The 18,000-nt window shown below is 40.1% G+C and overlaps 1 protein-coding gene across 12 annotated transcripts in view; it reads right to left on the bottom strand.

Moving 5' to 3' along the window:
* Positions 1 to 1,479: 1,479 nt before the first annotated feature.
* The window catches only part of FN1 (fibronectin 1), a 71,983-nt gene continuing 55,462 nt past the window's right edge, over positions 1,480 to 18,000 (bottom strand). For 8 of the 12 annotated variants that reach the window (XM_060105732.1, XM_060105734.1, XM_060105733.1 and 5 more), the window contains 13 exons: positions 17,746 to 17,933; positions 16,810 to 16,897; positions 15,770 to 15,946; positions 14,897 to 14,986; positions 14,476 to 14,655; positions 13,260 to 13,349; positions 11,834 to 12,300; positions 10,693 to 10,831; positions 8,109 to 8,273; positions 6,101 to 6,226; positions 5,469 to 5,575; positions 2,555 to 2,665; positions 1,480 to 2,232 (listed from right to left, as the gene is read on the bottom strand). In XM_060105732.1, the coding sequence (XP_059961715.1) occupies positions 2,161 to 2,232; positions 2,555 to 2,665; positions 5,469 to 5,575; positions 6,101 to 6,226; positions 8,109 to 8,273; positions 10,693 to 10,831; positions 11,834 to 12,300; positions 13,260 to 13,349; positions 14,476 to 14,655; positions 14,897 to 14,986; positions 15,770 to 15,946; positions 16,810 to 16,897; positions 17,746 to 17,933 (2,000 nt within the window). In that variant the 3' untranslated portion in view covers positions 1,480 to 2,160. The remainder of the gene's footprint in view (positions 2,233 to 2,554; positions 2,666 to 5,468; positions 5,576 to 6,100; positions 6,227 to 8,108; positions 8,274 to 10,692; positions 10,832 to 11,833; positions 12,301 to 13,259; positions 13,350 to 14,475; positions 14,656 to 14,896; positions 14,987 to 15,769; positions 15,947 to 16,809; positions 16,898 to 17,745; positions 17,934 to 18,000) is intronic. The other 4 variants (XM_060105739.1, XM_060105742.1, XM_060105743.1 and 1 more) reach the window with 1 other exon arrangement.

The raw sequence follows: 18,000 nt of genomic DNA, 5'->3' as shown, positions 1-18,000 counted from the left end.
TTACACCGTGTGAATTTGTATTGGGTCATATTCTCTCTCCATGAACAATGATGACCCACGTATGTGGAACAGTCATTTAATACCATCATGATCTGTTCTTCTTGTGATTTTTCCTTTTTTTCACATGAACAGAGCAGCTCTCTTGGTAACTACTGGCTTGACAAAGCTGAGAGTTTAGTGATGTTTACAGAAGTCTGGGGTATGAGTCTGTGTCCTGCTAAGGAAAACTCATCTGAGCTGGAGTCCTGTCAAATTAGACTGTGGAACCTCTCCCAGGGTGGGAGGGAGACGCAAGAGCAAGGGGATATGGGGATATATGTATATGTATGGCTGATTCACTGTTTTACAGCAGAAATTAATACACCATTGTAGCGCAATTATACTCCAATAAAGATGGTAAAAAAAAAAAAAAACACCTCTCCCTAATGAGATGCTAAATGGCAAGGAATTTTATAATCTAAATCCATTCCAACATGAGTTTTGTTTTTTGTTTTTCTTTAAAAAACAAATGAACCCTGAGGAAATCTCTTTCTGTATTTAGTCTTAGTATTTACTGCCAGGTACTTATTGAAATATTTTGTTACAGTGGTGTATAAAAAAGTGTTCTCCATGTCTTGTATATTATGAATTACTAATCTTTTACTAATTAATAATTGACTATTTCCAGTGCTGCTATTTTACTATTTTGGATGCCAGATTTAATCTCAAAGTTTTAGATTTGTTGGTTCCCCGAAGTTAAATTGAAAAAAAAAAGGGCCTTTGTAGACCAGGACTACACACACTTTGTTCATCTGGGGCACTCCAGGGTCAGCTGGCATTTAAACAAGTTGGATTGATGTTATTATACCACAGCGTTTCCTTAAGACAGAACCCCTCTATGCCATGCGATTTAAGTAGTTTTTTGGTGGTTTTTTGTTTTGTTTTGTTTGGCTTTACTGTGCAGCATGCAGGATCTTAGTTCCCCGACCAGTGATCAAACCCGCTCCCCCTGAAGTGGAAGCGAGGAGTCCTAACCACTGGACCACCAAGGGATTCCCGATTTAAGTAGTTTTAACATCTCAGTCATCTTTTTATTTTCCTTGCAGGTAATCTCTTTGAATAGATGTTTATTTAATGAAGGATGGAAAGGAAGTGGGAGGGAGCAAAGAATTATAATGGTTAGAAAAGAACAATGAAAAGTTTGTTTTGATTATACTTCTGAAGAGCTAGCTAGCAAGTTAAGTATCTGAATCCACCTAAATCTGGTAAAGTGGGAAATATAAAGTTATCTCCATTACTGAAGAGATAAAATGACAAGACTGAATCTGGGTTTGGGGAGTGACAGACTTAAAAAAGCTTGTACATAAATCACCAAAATTTAGAGAGCCGTGCCCATCATGGTTTTTCAAATGTTTGCTGAATAGCAAAGAAAAAACATTCAGGAAGATTCTTATTTTCCCCCAAATTTCTGTATGTAAAAAAGAAGCCATGATGTTCAAGTTGTGGAATGTAAATCTTTTATTAAACAGTTGTCTTTCCACAGTAGTAAAGCTTTGGCATGTACAGTATAAAAAATAATCACCAACCATAATTAGACCAAATTCCTCTTATTAACTGCATACTAAGTGTCTTCAATACAATTTTTTCCATATAAAAATACAGGGAAAAATTGATAAATAACAGGTAAGAGAAAGATTTCTAGGCAATTACTAGAATCATTTGGAAATAGTGAGTACTGTGGATATTTCAAATATCACAGCAACAAGGACATGCCATTCCTACAATATTGTGGGCCAGATAGTTAAGTGGAAGCAGAAGTGTTTGGGTAACTTTCCTATTGAAAATTTTGGTAATATCATTTCAAGACATTTTGTATCTTGGTTGGTGCATGTGCTTCCCTATTGATCCCAATCCAAATCACAAGTTAGAATCATTTCACTTAAAATACTGAGTAGTATTGAATACTTTGGAGAACTGGCAACATACTGCCCCATTTATGAGAAAAGTCTAAAAACACTCCCAGGGTGATGCTTGGAGAAGCTGTGAATTGAGCTGAAGCTGGAGAAGTTACTCCAGAGCAGAGGGCTTAAGAAAGAAACAAACTAAGCTGGGGTCTGCTAACATCACTCCAGTTTGGATGGACCTTGACAGAGATCCGTGCTTGTTTCTGAGTTGGAAATATTACTCTCGGGAATCTTCTCTGTCAGCCTGTACATCTAAAGGCATGAAGCACTCAATTGGGCAGTTGACATTCTGTTAAAAAAGAAGAAGAAAAATTAATAGCAATGCTGTAAAGGCTACAGAGAAAAAAAGGGGAGGGTGGCTTCTCTGATAATTACTTATGCATAGGAAAATATGTCTAGCTTTAAGAGCTTAGCTATATACTGGGCAATGGGAGATGCTCAAGAGAACCCAAATTATGTTACAGGATACAATATTCTTTCTACTCTTAAGTCTTTTAAAAGAGTTTTTAAAAATTGGTTCATTCAGAAGAAAGGTACCTACAGAAAGGGACTCTCTACTATGTGCCTAATTGCATTTAGGGGAGAAACACACAGGGTGCAAATGCACTTACAGTGTTTGTTCTCTGATGGTATCTCTGCGAATACTGGTTGTAGGAGTGGCCAGTTGAGCCTTCGTGACCGGGTTCAGCCCCTGGTCTGCGGCAGTTGTCACAGCGCCAGCCCTAAAAGAGCAGAGGCATGAAGTCGGATGGGGTTTATGACAACACAAGAACATCGCAACTTAGAGCTTGTGTCGAAGAATTTCACCTCTTACGAGTTGGCAAAATATACGCAGTTAGTCACAAAGTAAGCTTTGAGGATGATTTCATGCATTTATAACTTGCAGAATACATGTTGGCTGATTACTCATATTTTATAGCTGCCTCTATTTATGCGTTTCCTTTTTCCTGAAATGTCTTACAACCCCCACCCATCTGCTAAGGCTGATTCCAGTCCTGACTTCCTTAATAAGCTTTCCACACTACATGATGGAGGAGGTTTTCCTGGAATCCTAGAGCTTTTAAAAAGGAACGTGAGGGCTTCTCTGGTGGCGCAGTGGTTGAGAGTCCGCCTGCCGATGCAGGGGACACGGGCTCGTGCCCCGGTCCGGGAGGATCCCACATGCCGCGGAGCGGCTAGGCCCGTGAGCCATGGCCGCTGAGCCTGCACGTCCGGAGCCTGTGCTCCGCAACGGGAGAGGCCACAACAGTGAGAGGCCCACGTACCGCAAAAAAATAAATAAATAAAAATAAAAGGAACGTGAGATCACATGGACAGACACCCTCATTTTATAGGTAAGGGAAAGGAGACCCAGAGGAATGACTGACTGGGGGGCGGGGAAGTCACACAGTGACCTGTGAGTGGAGTGGGACTGCCACCCAGCTGGGTGTCTCCTGGTCATGTCCTTTCTACAGAGATCCTGAGACTTTACAGTCATATGAGCCTTCTTTTGCCTAAATTAACCTGAGTTGGGCTTTTCTCTTATAGCCAGAAGAACCCTAAATAATACAATCACTTTCTTTCTTATATTGTCAGTGAAATATTTCAGACATATTTGTCCATTTAAAAGCATATTCCCCATAATACCTAAGACAGTATGGGTAAACACCTACTTACAGAATCAGTGAATCTTGCTTTCATATAAACACGTAACAGTTCCCACTCCTGTCTAAAGTGTTTCATTTCGCACTTCGCTTTAGAACAGGTGTCACACGTGAAAGGTTTCATGTACGTAAATCATGAGGCAGAGAGGCTGAAGTGAGACCAAAACCGACTTCTCAACAAATTCACTTTCCATCACACTTTTCTACACTGAGCACATGGCCAGAGATGACGGAGTTCTGTGATCACCGTCTTTATATGTGTTCAAGAGAGACAGAGAGAGAGACTCTTTCCCCACCCAACTACGAGTGGTGGAATAAGATCAGAGTAGCTTCCAGGGGCTGCCCTCAGCCAGACCCCTGAAGACCCTTCTCTGCTGCCAGTTTAATCTTCCTAAAAACCGTCTTCCATCATGTTCCCTTTCTCTTGGGCACCTGCAACTGGCTAATGCCAAAGGTATCAACCAGTGAGCCTTACCCGGGAGTAGGGAGCATGCTCTTCATGGACCAGAATTTGAAAAGCTGTCGGGGAGGGTATGTTTTCATTGAAAACAAAGGAATATTATGTTTCATTGCTTTTATTTGAGTTATAAGGCATCTTATTTTGTAATTTCAAAGATTAGAGGAAAGCACAGCACTTTTCTGTTATATTGAAGTAGGACACCGATTAGAAGTGGTTGAGAAGTACTGGCATGAATAATGGACTTCCGAGGCCCTGCATAAGTGGCCCCCACTTCTTCCCATTTAATGTCTTACCACTAGACAGCAGGCAGAGGGTTGTTTCACTGGAGCCCACATGTGCCAGCGCCTTCCCATTCCAGGGTGCTGTGCTCACTCTGCTCTCTCTGCTTCCGCCATCCCTCAACCAAATTGTAACCATCTTAAACCCCAGCCAGCGGACTATGCTCGTGGCGCAGTGGTTAAGAATCCGCCTGCCAATGCAGGGGACATGGATTTGAGCCCTGGTCTGGGAAGTCCCACATGCCACGGAGCAACTAAGCCCCTGTGCCACAACTACTGAGCCTGTGCTTTAGAGCCCACAAGCCACAACTACTGAGCCCGAGTGCCACAACTACTGAAGCTCGTGCACCTAGAGCCCGCGCTCTGCAATAAGAGAAGCCACTGCAGTGAGAAGCCGCACACCGCGATGAAGAGTAGCCCCCGCTCGCCACAACTAGAGAAAGCCCACACGCAGCAACGAAGACCCAACGCAGCCAAAAATAAATAAATAATTAATTAAAATTAAAAAAAAACCAAACCCAGCCAGTCATGCTTCTCTTTTCCACCAAACCTTTCCTGCTGACATAAGCCTACGTGGGAACTGCGTTTGTCAGATCCACTCAGAGCCTGACTTGATTAGCTGGACTTTCAATGTATGCTAATTTAATGTCTCCAACTATATCATTAAGAGCCAGGACCATTTCTCACTCCCTCTGTGTGTCCCATATTCCTGAGCATAGCACTAGACCTATGGCAGGAATCTATTTGGGGATTGAGAGAGGGTACAAAGAAGTGGTATTTTCTTAGATCTAGGTATTCAAAATATTTAACAGCAGTATCACAGGGGCACCTGCCCAACAGAATGGAGCAAGAAGCCCAGTGCTACCCAGCGTTTAACACTTCAGTTGCTGAAGAATGGAGGCAGTCTGAGAATAGTAGGTATGGGGGAGGGGGCTAAAGCTGCCACAAAGGGGGAGACCTGGAAAGGGGTAGTCAGTAGCCTTATGTTCCAACAGGAGCTGAAGTATTTCCCCATTTCATAAGGGAAACTACCACACCTGTGTGCACAGCACACACCCAGGAAGCATAACTCTTAATCGTCCGTACAGGAACCTGCCCCCCAACCTTGTCTAAATTGCACAGAGCCTGGCCTATCTGGTCTTACCCGCTGGCCTCCAAAGCATGTGCAGGAGCAAATGGCGCCAAGATATTCTTTCTGCCACTGTTCTCCCACGTGGTACGTCTTCCCATTGTCGTAACACGTTGCCTCATCTACGTGGACACACAAATCATAAGCGCATGTAAGACTGAGAACAATAATATAGACTTGACCCCTCTATGGGGATGAGTTTGTTTCTCTCCTAAATTTATGTCATCACAGCCCACGTCCCACATGTTAATGGGAAGCATCCATAAGAGAGGTACTGCTGTATAGATCTTAGGGCAGCATTTCCAAAGACTAGATCTAATAAACTGGAAACGGTTCAATGCAAAGATAGAGATCATATTTTAAAAATTGAATCTAAAGACCCATAAGGCTTTCTTGTTACATTTCACTGCAGATTATGGTCAAAATACTCAGGTTGGAAAAGTGCTAAAGTGCCCTATAACAACATTAAATTATGGCTCATTTTTGAAGCTTGTCTCTGCTGTCCCAAATCAAAAGATTAACAAACCCACCGTTCACTCCTCAAGAAGACCTAAAGTCTCCAATTATTTCTGGGAATGAGAGTTACAGCTCAGTAATGAAGGTGGGAGTGCTCAAGAAAACACTAAAAATGATTTGTGGCAACGTACGGGGATCGCACTTGAATTCTCCTTTTCCATTTCCAAGACACGTGCAGCTCATCATCTGGCCATTTTCTCCCTGACGATCCCACTTCTCTCCAATCTTGTAGTTCACACCATTATCATGGCACCATTCTGGGGGGTGGGGAAAATCAGAGGCAAGGAGTTATTGGCATGTTCTGACTCACAAGATGGTGACCGTACTGGGACATGTCACCAGATTTTCAAAGCCAGGTATCTGGAAGGAGTGGCAAGGAAAGATGAAGGTCATGATCCCTCTGACAAACCACTTTTTTGGTTGGATTTGAAAATATTATCTTTACCACTTAACATTTTCTCAGATATTTTAAGATCCAGTCTATTTCATCATAATCATTTCACAAGAATAGTCAATGACCTTCATTTGAATTCTCCCTATTAAGGTTTAAAATTGGGAAGGCTAAAAATAGATAATAGATGAAAAGTCACTTTTGGATTTGCAGAGATCCTGGATACAAAGTTCAATTAACCAAAAAGCAAAGGTCAGCTGGTTTCTACACACTACAACCTGTTTCTTGTAAATGGGAAAAGTGAAAGAATAAACCTATGTATCAAAACAAAAGCAAAATGATAAATCAATGGTTATCATCCTACAAATAAGACTGGTTCTCAGGAATATCTAAAATGCACAGTTATTTATCTTTAACCACCATACATAAAAGATGACCTTTTAGATGACTTTTTAATCTTCAAAGTTTATACTAAAAACAAACTTTGGAAGTTTATATAATACACACAACTTTTATTTTATCAACAAGTCAGTCATTCCTAAAACTTTAAAAAAGTTAGTCAATAATTATGACATCTAAGTGAAGAATATGTAAGTTGAGCCAAAGAATCACATAAATCAACTTACAGCTCTGCTCCCACAGTTGCGCCTAAGTACTTACATAGGTAATAAATATACAGACTTAAAAATAGCTCAATTTCAGAAATTAAAAACCACCTAATTGATGCCAAATGTTAAAACTTCCAACTCCTAAACAGCATATGACACCTCTTTCTATTTTCAGATGGTCAAGCACAATAGTCTGCATTGAAAAAATTCGTTGTTTTTATATTTCAGTCTGAATTAAACCAGTTCATGTATACAAGTTAAGTAAAGTGCTCTTAAGATCTTTTAAAAATCATTATGTCATATTTCACCCAGTACAATTCCTGGATATATCTATAGGAGGCTTGTTATAAGGCATAATGATTAACACCTGTGAAAATGAACCAATTTTTAATAATAATCGCATCCTCTAAAAACAAAGCAGAAATGAAGGATTTAGAAATTCTAATACTAAACCTCAAAGCATGATAAGTCATTCCTAGGATTATTTTAACTAAAAAATAATTTTAAATAATAAAATCCTCTTATAATTTGAAAATCAAATATTTTTCAATTGAAGTTGATTCTTAATTATCTACAAATGGATTATCTGTACTCTCCACATTACTTGGCAAGATTCAAGCTGCCCAATGTGTGTATGTGTATGTATGATATGAGTGTGTATGTGCGATATGAAAGAGTGTGTGTGTGTGAGTGTGTATGTATACTATGATATGTGTATATTTGGTTTGTGTTGAAAGAGATAGAATATTTGTAAGTATAAATGTTCACCTCTGAGCTCACTCAACACTACAGATTAAAAGAGACTTGAGGTTCCATTGTGTCTCCGATACCCTTCATTAGACCTGGCTCCAAAGAGTTTGACTTTATTCATTTTAACAAAAAAATTTTAAAAATCATATTACCATCACAAATTTATTTTTAATTAAGTCATATTGAAATACAACCTTTGAGATGAAGCAATATTCAACAAGTAAAATTTCCCATCATTTTTATATGATGCAAAATTTTACTTTGAGTCAAGCAGTCTCTCCTCATTTGCTTCATGTTTGGAAGAGGTTGCATCTGCCAAACATGCTTCCTCCTTTGGCACATTGTGCGAATGCATGGACATGCAAGAGGTGGACAAAGCAAGCTACTCACTAGATGAATCACATCTGAAATGACCACTGCCAAAGCCTAAGCACTGGCATGAGAGTTTAAAGCCAGATTCAGACAATCGCTCCCACTCTTCTCCAATGGCATAATGGGAAACCGTGTAGGGGTCGAAGCACGAGTCATCCATGGGTTGGTTTAGGCCTTGGTCAACTACAGGAAGAAAAGGAGGAAAAGGCAAAAAAAAAAAAAAAAGAAAGAAAAAGACATCTTATTATTGTTTTGGACCATAAGAAGAGAACTGAATTATTGTATATAATGACTTATTTGAAAACAAAAATCCCGGTAGCACTAAAAAGCACTCATCTGTTCTATCAGTGCATCAACTGCTCTAATAAACAATGCTTAAAAGGAGCCCATCTTTCACTTTTGCCCTCAGTTCTAAAAAAAAAATCATTTTTAGTAAATCTAGTCTATATAACATGGAACAGATCATGAGGCAATTAAGAACTTCAGTGGGATGCGAAGGCTGGAAATTCCTCTCCATCAGTACCTGAGTGACCCTAAGCTAGTTATTTAACATTTCTCTGCCTTATTTCCTTCCTCTGTAATGTGGGAATAAAAATAAAAATATCTCCACCTACTCAGGATCTTGTGAAGATTACATGAGATCATGAATTCAAAGCACTGGCCTATTACCAACACTTAGAAAGTGCTCACCAAATAAAGAATAATTATTAGAGGGCATCTTTTGCTTTAATGCAAAAGTTGTCACAGTTTTATATACCATTAAAATGTGATCGCATTTATTTATTGCATTTTTTTGTATAATAGTGCAAAAAGCCTAGATTTTGTACAGTCTTTTCATAATGGTCAGACTGCTTTACTCTATCAATAAAACCAACTGTTCCAAATAAGAGAAAGCAATGGGATATTGATGGCTTAGAAATTAAGTAATGGAATCTTTTCATGTTGCCTAAGATCTGGTCTTTATGTTTTGGGAAAGCTTATTTTAAAATAATCTATGCAGGGCTTCCATGGTGGCGCAGTGGTTGAGAGTCTGCCTGCCGATGCAGGGGACACGGGTTCGTGCCCCGATCCCGGAAGATCCCACATGCCGCGGAGCGGCTGGGCCCGCGAGCCATGGCCGCGGAGCCTGTGTGTCCGGAGCCTGTGCTCCGCAACGGGAGAGGCCACAGCAGTGAGAGGCCCGCGTACAGCAAAAAAAAAAAAAAAAAAAAAAAAATAAAATAATCTATGCAAACAAAGCATGCTTCAAATTATTATCTAAAAATTAAGTAAACTAACTTCTGTGACTTAGAATCCCACTGTGTATATTTCTTTTCACAGTGCAAAAATCAAAAGCTCAAAAGCAATAGATATTTGAACTGTCTAATATTTTGAAAGGCATCACAGTGGAAGAAAATAGAGTTTTGTTGAAACTAAGATGTCTGAAATGTCTCAAAGCTGGGAGAACCTGGCTAGAATGCAGAATATTGCTGCTGGGAATAAGGAGTCAGAAAGAAAAATGGAAGGAACTTAAACTGCTATGAGGGGTTTCAATAACCTTCCTAAAGATAGCCAGGAGTTAAAATTCCACCTGACCAAAGTTCTGGAGATGGAATCTTTTTAAAAAGATGATGTGGAAAAAGCACAAAGACCTTTGTGCTCTTGAAAATTCCTTTCACATGGCATTCTACTAGCAAAACCACACGAAACAAAAAGTGTGCATTACCATAGATATATAACACAATAAGCACAAAATAATCCCCCTCCTCCAAATAAAAATAAACTGCTTAATTCACAGGCTTTTATACATGTAAAAGAACACAGTCACCTATCGAATGAGGAAGGAGGCTGAGGTTAAGTAACTGGCCCTAGGAATAAAGCCTGTCACTTGGCAGACAGAATTCAGCACTCCCTGCTGATGGGGAATGGAAAACCCTCCAGTTGGAAAATTTGAGATTCATGATTTTGATTATTCCCTATCTCATGTTTCTTGGTGACTCTCCAGCTTGCTGGAGTTTGGAAAGCCGGGTGATACACTACTGGTTTAACGGAACTTTCCAGGTGCTACAAAGAGTCAATGACCATTTAACCTCATTGTGGTTTTAGGCCTATATAATCATGAAATAACATGGGAATAAGGGAGCTCTTTGGACAGAAATGGGCTATGTTGGTAGCATTTTACATCAGGACCAAAACCCAGCAGGCATTGATGTCGGCAGATAAGGAATTTCCTTCACAGGTAATCACTTTCAGTACTTAAAACTTACTCAGGAGAACAGCAACCTGGTAAGGTGAAGAGGGTCTGGGAACAGAGATCAGGAGACTTGTGTCCTATATCAACCCAGATACTCACTAGCCGGGACTCACAGTGTTGGACCAAACAATATTTGAAGTCCCTTCTGGGTCTATCATCATATCACTGTTTGAGACTCTATTTATGTATGTGTTTTACAAGATACTATGATACTCTGAGGGGAAAATAATTGAATTTAAAGTTGCTCAGTTACTTCATGGAATTATTTCCTAAAGTCAAAAGACAACAGCAAGAAAGGAACAGTCACTCGAAGAAGCATCTCTGGGGTAGTCCAGAGCTTTTGCTCAAATAACCCCGATGTTCACATACCAGCATTGCCCACGGTAACTACTTGCTCCCGAACCTTGTGCCTCTTCTGGTCTTTTATTGCCTCCACTATGATGTTGTAGGTGGCCCCTCTGGTAAGACCCGTCAAGGTGGCACTAGCAGAAGTTCCAGGAACTCGGAACTGCAATTATTAGCACATCCAAAGTAGGGGAGAAAGCATTAGACTGAGGAATTGATATGACTTTTCCTATTCTCTTCTCAGTAACTCTTACTGTGTAAACAAAGCAAAGGGAGACAAAGATGAAGAGTGTAAAGGTCCCAACCAGAGAAGGAGAGAAATGGAAGTTGAGTGAGGGGCTGTCATTTCTACGTGACAGATTTTCCTGCCAAAAATCTACCCTATGTGCTCCACAGTTACCAGGAACCCTCACTAATTCTAGAGACAGCCTCCTCTTCATCCTGCTGTAGTTGCAGTCTGGGCAAGCCCACTGGCAGCCGTGGCCATGCTCCCTTCACATAAAACGTGGACGCTGCGCTATGTGGGATACATATTCATCCCACACAAGTGACATCTGACCCCAACATGGGGTCCTTCAAACCCTTTGGCAAATCCTCAAACTCATTTTTCTAAGCTCATAAATCCTCCACAGTGTAGTCAGTTTTTAAAAGTCTGCCACTTTCTAAAAATAAGAAAACAGTGAACATTGATATCAGCAAGACAAATTAAAGCATAGACGTTTTAGTCAGAGAATTCAATCACTTAGAGGCACAGCTTTGGCCAAGTTCTTTCTCCTTTGACATATTGTAGATAATGGGATTCTTCAAGGACAAACCGTAACGAAGGCATTTTAGCCCTTCCTGGACAAAAGTAAATTCAGGCAGAATCTCTCTCTCTCTCTCTTTTCTAAGATCATTTCTTTGTCTATATTACCATGGAACCTCAAATGATCGATAATAATAGAAATGATTTTATTCTCTACTAAACAAAAGCTAATGACACTCTTTGGAACATCCCCTGAAGTAGAGCCGTACTGAGATTAAAAAAGAAAATCAGGACTTAAGCATGCCACCTTTCTAAGAGGTTCTAGAAGTATGCCACTGGACATCAGAGCTCTGGTCACTTCAGTAGCCTAGCTTACTTTTTTTCCCAGACTGCCCAGAGGTAAAGAGAAACATGAATTACCTGCAAGGGTTCTTCATCAATGCCAACTGGATGACATGAAATGATATACTCAGAGCTTTCCTGGAATGGGGTCCATGAGATGGTTGTCTGAGAGAGAGCTTCTTGTCCTGTAGAAGCATTTGGATTGAGTCCCAGAACGTGAGGGTAGAGATGATGGTCTACGTCTCCCCTGGGGACAGGACCAATTTGGATCTCCTCATTTACATTCGGTGGATACGGTCTTGGCCTATGCTTTACGGGGCTGGCCATTGTGGGCGGTGTGGTTCGCCTAAAACCATGCTCCTCAAAGATCATTTGTTGCCCAAGACTGGGCTGCTGACCAGAAGTGCCAGGAAGCTGAATACCGTTTCCAGTGTCATACCCAGGGTTGGTGATGAAAGGGGTCTTTTGAACTGTGGAGGGAACATCCAGGATCTCTGGTCCATGAAGATTGGGGTGTGGAAGGGTTACCAGTTGGGGAAGCTCATCTAGCCAAGAGAGGTTAGAGCCAAAAAAAGCAAAGCGTGTTAAGCTCCCAGAAGTAGCCTCGGGAGCCGTTATCAGTTCAGGCAACAACGACTATTTTTCAATCAGATCAAAGCTCCCGGAAAATTAGCATTTCTTAGATCACAAAACACTTTTTTTCCAGAAAGAAATCTTTATGATTTTTCTCAAAGTTTTCTTTATAGTTTGGAACGAAAAAAGTGTTAGTATGAATTTATCATACACACAAAGCTTTGAACTGCTGAGCCCCATAGAAGCTGCTTCTGCTCAAATTAAGCCTAATGGAACCGAAATATGCAGCCTTTTTTCTCTTTTTCACTTGTGAATCATGTTATGAGGACTAGAATCCAGACTAATTATATCAGCGTCTGAAGTATGAGAATTCCAGAGGTTTGGTGCAGTAGTTTTTCATAGTTTGAAATGCTAAGAATAGATTAAAATACACACATAAAATTTATTTTAAAATTCTCCTATCAGCATAAATGAAGCATTTTCTTCAAATTAAACTGAAATTGGATAAAAAAGTGAGACATTATTTAGTTCGAAGTTTTAGAAACCAAATAATAAATAAAGACAAATGAGAAAGATTTTTCCCTCCCTTCCCCCTTCTTATAAAAACATTTTTAACTTCAAAAGAATGTATATAAGAGCAGCAACGATCGCAGCTTGGTTTTTACATTTTAATATCCGGTTTGGATTTTTTAAAGATGAATGAAAGGCTTTTATATTGACTGGCTAGGAAAAAAATAAAACAGTTTTGCAGATGGTTAGCTTATTCTTGCTATGAAAGAGCACAGCATACATGCTATGCTGTTAGAGAAAAAAAAAGTTTCACAAGAAATGCATCGAAACCTGGAGCACTTTTTCCCTGCAAAATGAATCATTCGTAATTAGTTTTGTTTTGGCCATCTCCCTGTTAACCACCGAGGAAGGTGCTCTTTACCTGTCTTTTTCCTCCCGATCAGAGGCTCACTCTTCTGATTGTTCTTGAGGGCGATGACTTGGATTGTGTACTCGACTCCTGGTTCCAGACCTGATGGAAGGACAGATCATCACATTATGTCTGTGGGCTCAGCTGGTCAAATGAAAGTTGATCTCACCAGGAGATACTACTGGGAAGCAAGCATCCTCTCTCCAGCTGGCCATTGGCCTCTTGAAAGGCAAAACTGACTTCGTTTTGCTTCTGCAAACACTCAAATACTCTGTATACAATAGCCACTTAGCAAATTATCTTCCTGTCAAGTCTGACACCTGAATAAGCACTTTACTTTTCCTGGGTATTCTGTTAACATGTGGTCTCATCTGCCCTTTTGAATTCAAGAAAATCTATCAGTGTTGTACACTGCCAGCGAAATACACACTTGGGAGAGATCAGTGCAGACTGTATACATGAATCTACTTAGGCCTAACAAACAGATGGCTCTCGGTGGCAGGATCAATGAAAAAGTTAGACTACAAAAAAGTGCTCTGTAGGAAAGAGTGACCACTCTTTGTGTGGACCCTGTAGGAAGTACCCAATTCAACGCCTTCCATATCTGATTCTATTTTCCTGTCTCCAAAGTTTCTAAAGAAGCAGTGTCTCCTTCTGGTACCTGTGTGTTCTATAGGATTTTTAAGTCTAGATGATAGCCTATATACACAGTTTACCGTATAATCTCTTGGACAAAAACAATACCAGAGGCCTATGATCTCTTATTCCCCATCCCAAGCACTCTCTCCAGGATGGGTGATTGGGAATCACTTTGCCTCAAGCCCTATCCTGTGAAACTGGATAATGAGGGCCATCGCAGGTGGCAGTCTGGCAAATCCTGCAGACCTATCATTCTTTAGGTTGCTGAGTGAGAGAACAGTATCCAAATTTGCTAGTTTGCTTTGAAAAGTGTCTTTTTCTAGGAAGAACTGATAGCTGTCTGGCAAACATACAGCAGATAAAAAGATTCTAGCTATGCCATTATGACAGTATTGAAATTATTGCTTTGTTGTGAATTCTGAGATGTATCAAGTTTGACAGCTCCTCCATAGAGAATGCTTTTTGAAGTTGTCAGAAATGGGGCTTCTTGTTCTCATGGTACAGCACCAAAGACACAGCTGGAGTCTGCTAAGCACTGTATGTGTCCTAGAGAGTAAAGAGGAAAACGGCAGCATGAAAGCAGCAATACCAGTAATAGTAGCTTCTGTGACACCAGGGCGGGGCCGAGGGACGACTTCTCTGGGAGGGGACCCAGGCTTCTCATACTTGATGATGTAACCAGTAATCCTGGCACGAGGTGGCTGCCATGATAACAGCAGGGAGTTGGGTGTGGTGGCCAGGAAATGCAGGTTGGATGGTGCATCAATGGCTAAAAGGAAACAAAGTTACATCTCTTTAAGGAAATGAATAACCAAGAAAGTTATTCCCACATTCTTTTCCCAGCCCTTAAAAGCAGACTTGAGAGAATCTGAGAGTTCTGTAAACAGTAAAAATGATTCACTGTGATCTGAATACAAAAGTATCAGCCTCATTTTTGTTGCTCAAGTTCACGTGCCTGATCACACAAACATATAAGTCAGTGGCATTTCTTCAGTAGCAAGTGTAGTTACCAGTAGAGGCGTCGATGACCACAGGGGAGCTCCGGGCATTGTCGTTCAAGGTGTACAAGTGGATCTTGTAGTCAGTGCCGGGTTGTAAACCTGGGATTGGTGAAGAGATGATTTTTATCTGATCTTCATTTACTAGGAAAATTTTCAAACTCATTTGCAATCTTCATGGTTCCTCCTATCATTGCCTGTTTATACAGACCATGGAAGTGGTTCACATTTGAACAATAAATTAGAGCATGGTATGGGTGTTAACTGCTCATGAGAAGGACATCTCAAAAGAAAGGCACAGATGCACAAAAAGACATTGGCTAAAATAAATGTTAAAATCCAAAAATGCTGTTAGAAGTGACTATCTTGGTGATAGGGGTGAGCACCTACTGACTGTGTTTTATCAGATGGTCACTGGTTGGGAACTGGAATCAGAATTTTCAATCTCAAAAAGACCTAAACTGATATTGAACATTCTCTGACAACAACTTTGATCTCTATGAAGTAGTGTCGTTTGCTTTTTCAAATTTAATTCTGCTTTATAGTCTATGTGAATGTTAAGAAGTAGACACTATCACTGAGTTTCTTTTGGCTCTCAAGCATTATGTATAATTTTTTTTTTTCCCCTAAGAGAGGGTTCATTGATGAAAGATCTCTGATGAATGGGACTTATGCCATTCCTCTGGCAAACATTAGACAAAACCAGGCGTTCACAGGACAAAATGTTTTGATCAGGAGATGAAAATACGTTGTAAAAAATAGAGCTGGGTTATCATAAAACACTGAAGATAAATTTAATCAGTGTAAGTGGTAGAAAGACTAATAAGCTAATTTATGTTGTGAATGGCAGTTATCAAATGTGGTCAGTAGAGTGAGCTCCCGGACCTGTGATGGTGTAGCTTCTGACATCTGGCTTGATGGTTCTCTGAATTGGAGTCTGGCCGTTGGCTGGGATGGCATCGACTTGGAAGCCGGTGATCGTCTCAGTCTTGGTTCTCCAGCTAATGGTGATGGTGGTCTCAGTAGCGTCTGTCACACGGGCCCTTCTTGGAGGGCTGACATCTGCATAGGATGACAGCCAGAGATTAGTGCCTGGCTGGCTCATATAGGTAAGGTTTTGATATTTTAAAATGTTTCTTTATTATATACAAATACATCAATTTCTACACATGACTAATAATGTATAGATTTTCTCCTGTGGCATCCAGAGAGAAAAAGCAGACAGTAATTAGGAAAAATGAAAATATTCACCTCGTGTACTTTTTTTTTTAAGAACTGAAAAGCTTTACAAGTACTGTCAGTGGTTCTCAAGGCTGGCTTTATGTATCTACAAATACCTCAGTAAGTGTTAACATTATTGTTATTATAATATAAAATGTGTAATAATATAAGGAAGGTATATATATTCATATATATAATAAGGTATTGCTAGTATTTTGTCACTCTTATATAGATTCATATTTTTTCAACAGGTGCAACGCCATCCCTATTTCATAGATGAGAAGACTTTGACACTTTATGTGATTTCTGAAAAAGAATAACTGTGGGTTATTGATATGGCAGAAAACTAGAACCTGGGCCCAGTATTGTCCAATCCCTACCGCACTGTTAGATACAACAGAAGCCAGCGCATCCTCCTCAAACTTAACTCTATGAAAACAAATTCTAACCAGTAGAACATAACCTAAGTGTTAGTCCTAGCTCACTGCACCAACACTAACACATCATGAAGTGATTGCACGTACGCGCCAGTAGACCGCTTTCTGGAGAGGCACAGGAGGCAACAGTAGTAACTGGGAAAGCAAATCAATTTCCAAACTGGGAATCATTCCATTGTTCACTTAGTGATCTAGAAAGGCATTTGCCATTCTTTAATTTTTGTTTATCCAGAACGTTTGTTGACACTAAAAAGTTTGATTACTCACTCTCCAGAGTTGTGACGACTCCCTGAGCTGGTCTGCTTGTCAAAGTGTCCTTAAGAGCATAGATGCTCACTTCATATTTAGTGGCCACCTAGAAAGAAGGGTGCAGTAAGCTTTAGCAATGTGATCTTCTGAAGCCCAGGAATTTTCACTCCAGCGTTAGAAAAAATGCAATGGTTAGAAAAGAAAAAGTAAGCTAGCAAAACCCGCAGAACTGTAAGCTCCTATATTAATTTCCTTCCTACACTGACAACATATTTAATTACATGAATTAAAAAATGCACCTGGGGTTGAGCCCAAGTAGGCCATAACTTACATGTTTATGCTAAGCTGATACAAAATGAGGAAAATGGTATTGGCCTGTTTTTCTCTTTGATGATCTGACAGGTGCAAATCATGAATTTTTCTGATCATAGACAGGCAAAGAGAATAGTCTATCTCTGAACCCTCTTTCTGTAGTTTCTCCTGGAATTGGCCTTATGTTAAGAAGTAGAACAATTTCCTAGGTTCCTGGCTAGCTTTCTGCATGCACATCTAGAAGGATTAAAAATGACTTAAGGAAGGTAGGATCAGGCTGGGTTGGTAAAAACTGGAGAATATTCCTTGCAAAGGTAACAGGGCTGAGAAAAAGCATAACTAAAGTAGATTTATACATTCAGCCTATGGATATATAAATTGCCCCCCCCCCCGCACACACAATACAACATTTTAAAATAAACAGAATACACTTAAAGAGCTATGCAACATCCAATGCAGCTCATAAAATTCTGTCCCTGATAGCTTAAGTCAACACAAAGTAATTCTACTTGATACAAAATTATGATCAATTTAATTTGACAGCAGAGGCAAAGAACACAGATTTATTATATTTCCACCACCTTCAACTGTGTAAGAAATGACCTACTTCTTTAGTCCAATGAGAAAAAGGACACTTCTTACCATGAGTCCTGATACAACCACAGATGAGCTGTCGGGAGCAAGGTTGATTTCTTTCATTGGTCCGGTCTTCTCCTTAGGGGTCACCCGCACTCGATATCCAGTGAGCTGAACATTGGGTGCTGTCCACTGGGCGGCCAGGCTGGTTGGTGAAACCTGAGTGAACTTCAGGTTGGTTGGTGCAGGAATGGCTGTCAGGATGGTCATTGGTTAGAGGTTATCTTACAGTAAATGGGGAAAGGGGGAAAATAAAGTGAA

This window comes from Mesoplodon densirostris, chromosome 8, assembly GCF_025265405.1.
Source record: "Mesoplodon densirostris isolate mMesDen1 chromosome 8, mMesDen1 primary haplotype, whole genome shotgun sequence".
In the NCBI taxonomy this organism is placed as follows: domain Eukaryota; kingdom Metazoa; phylum Chordata; class Mammalia; order Artiodactyla; family Ziphiidae; genus Mesoplodon; species Mesoplodon densirostris.
The sequence above is the reverse complement of the archived record's forward strand: the minus strand, read 5'-3'. Positions and strand labels throughout refer to the sequence as shown.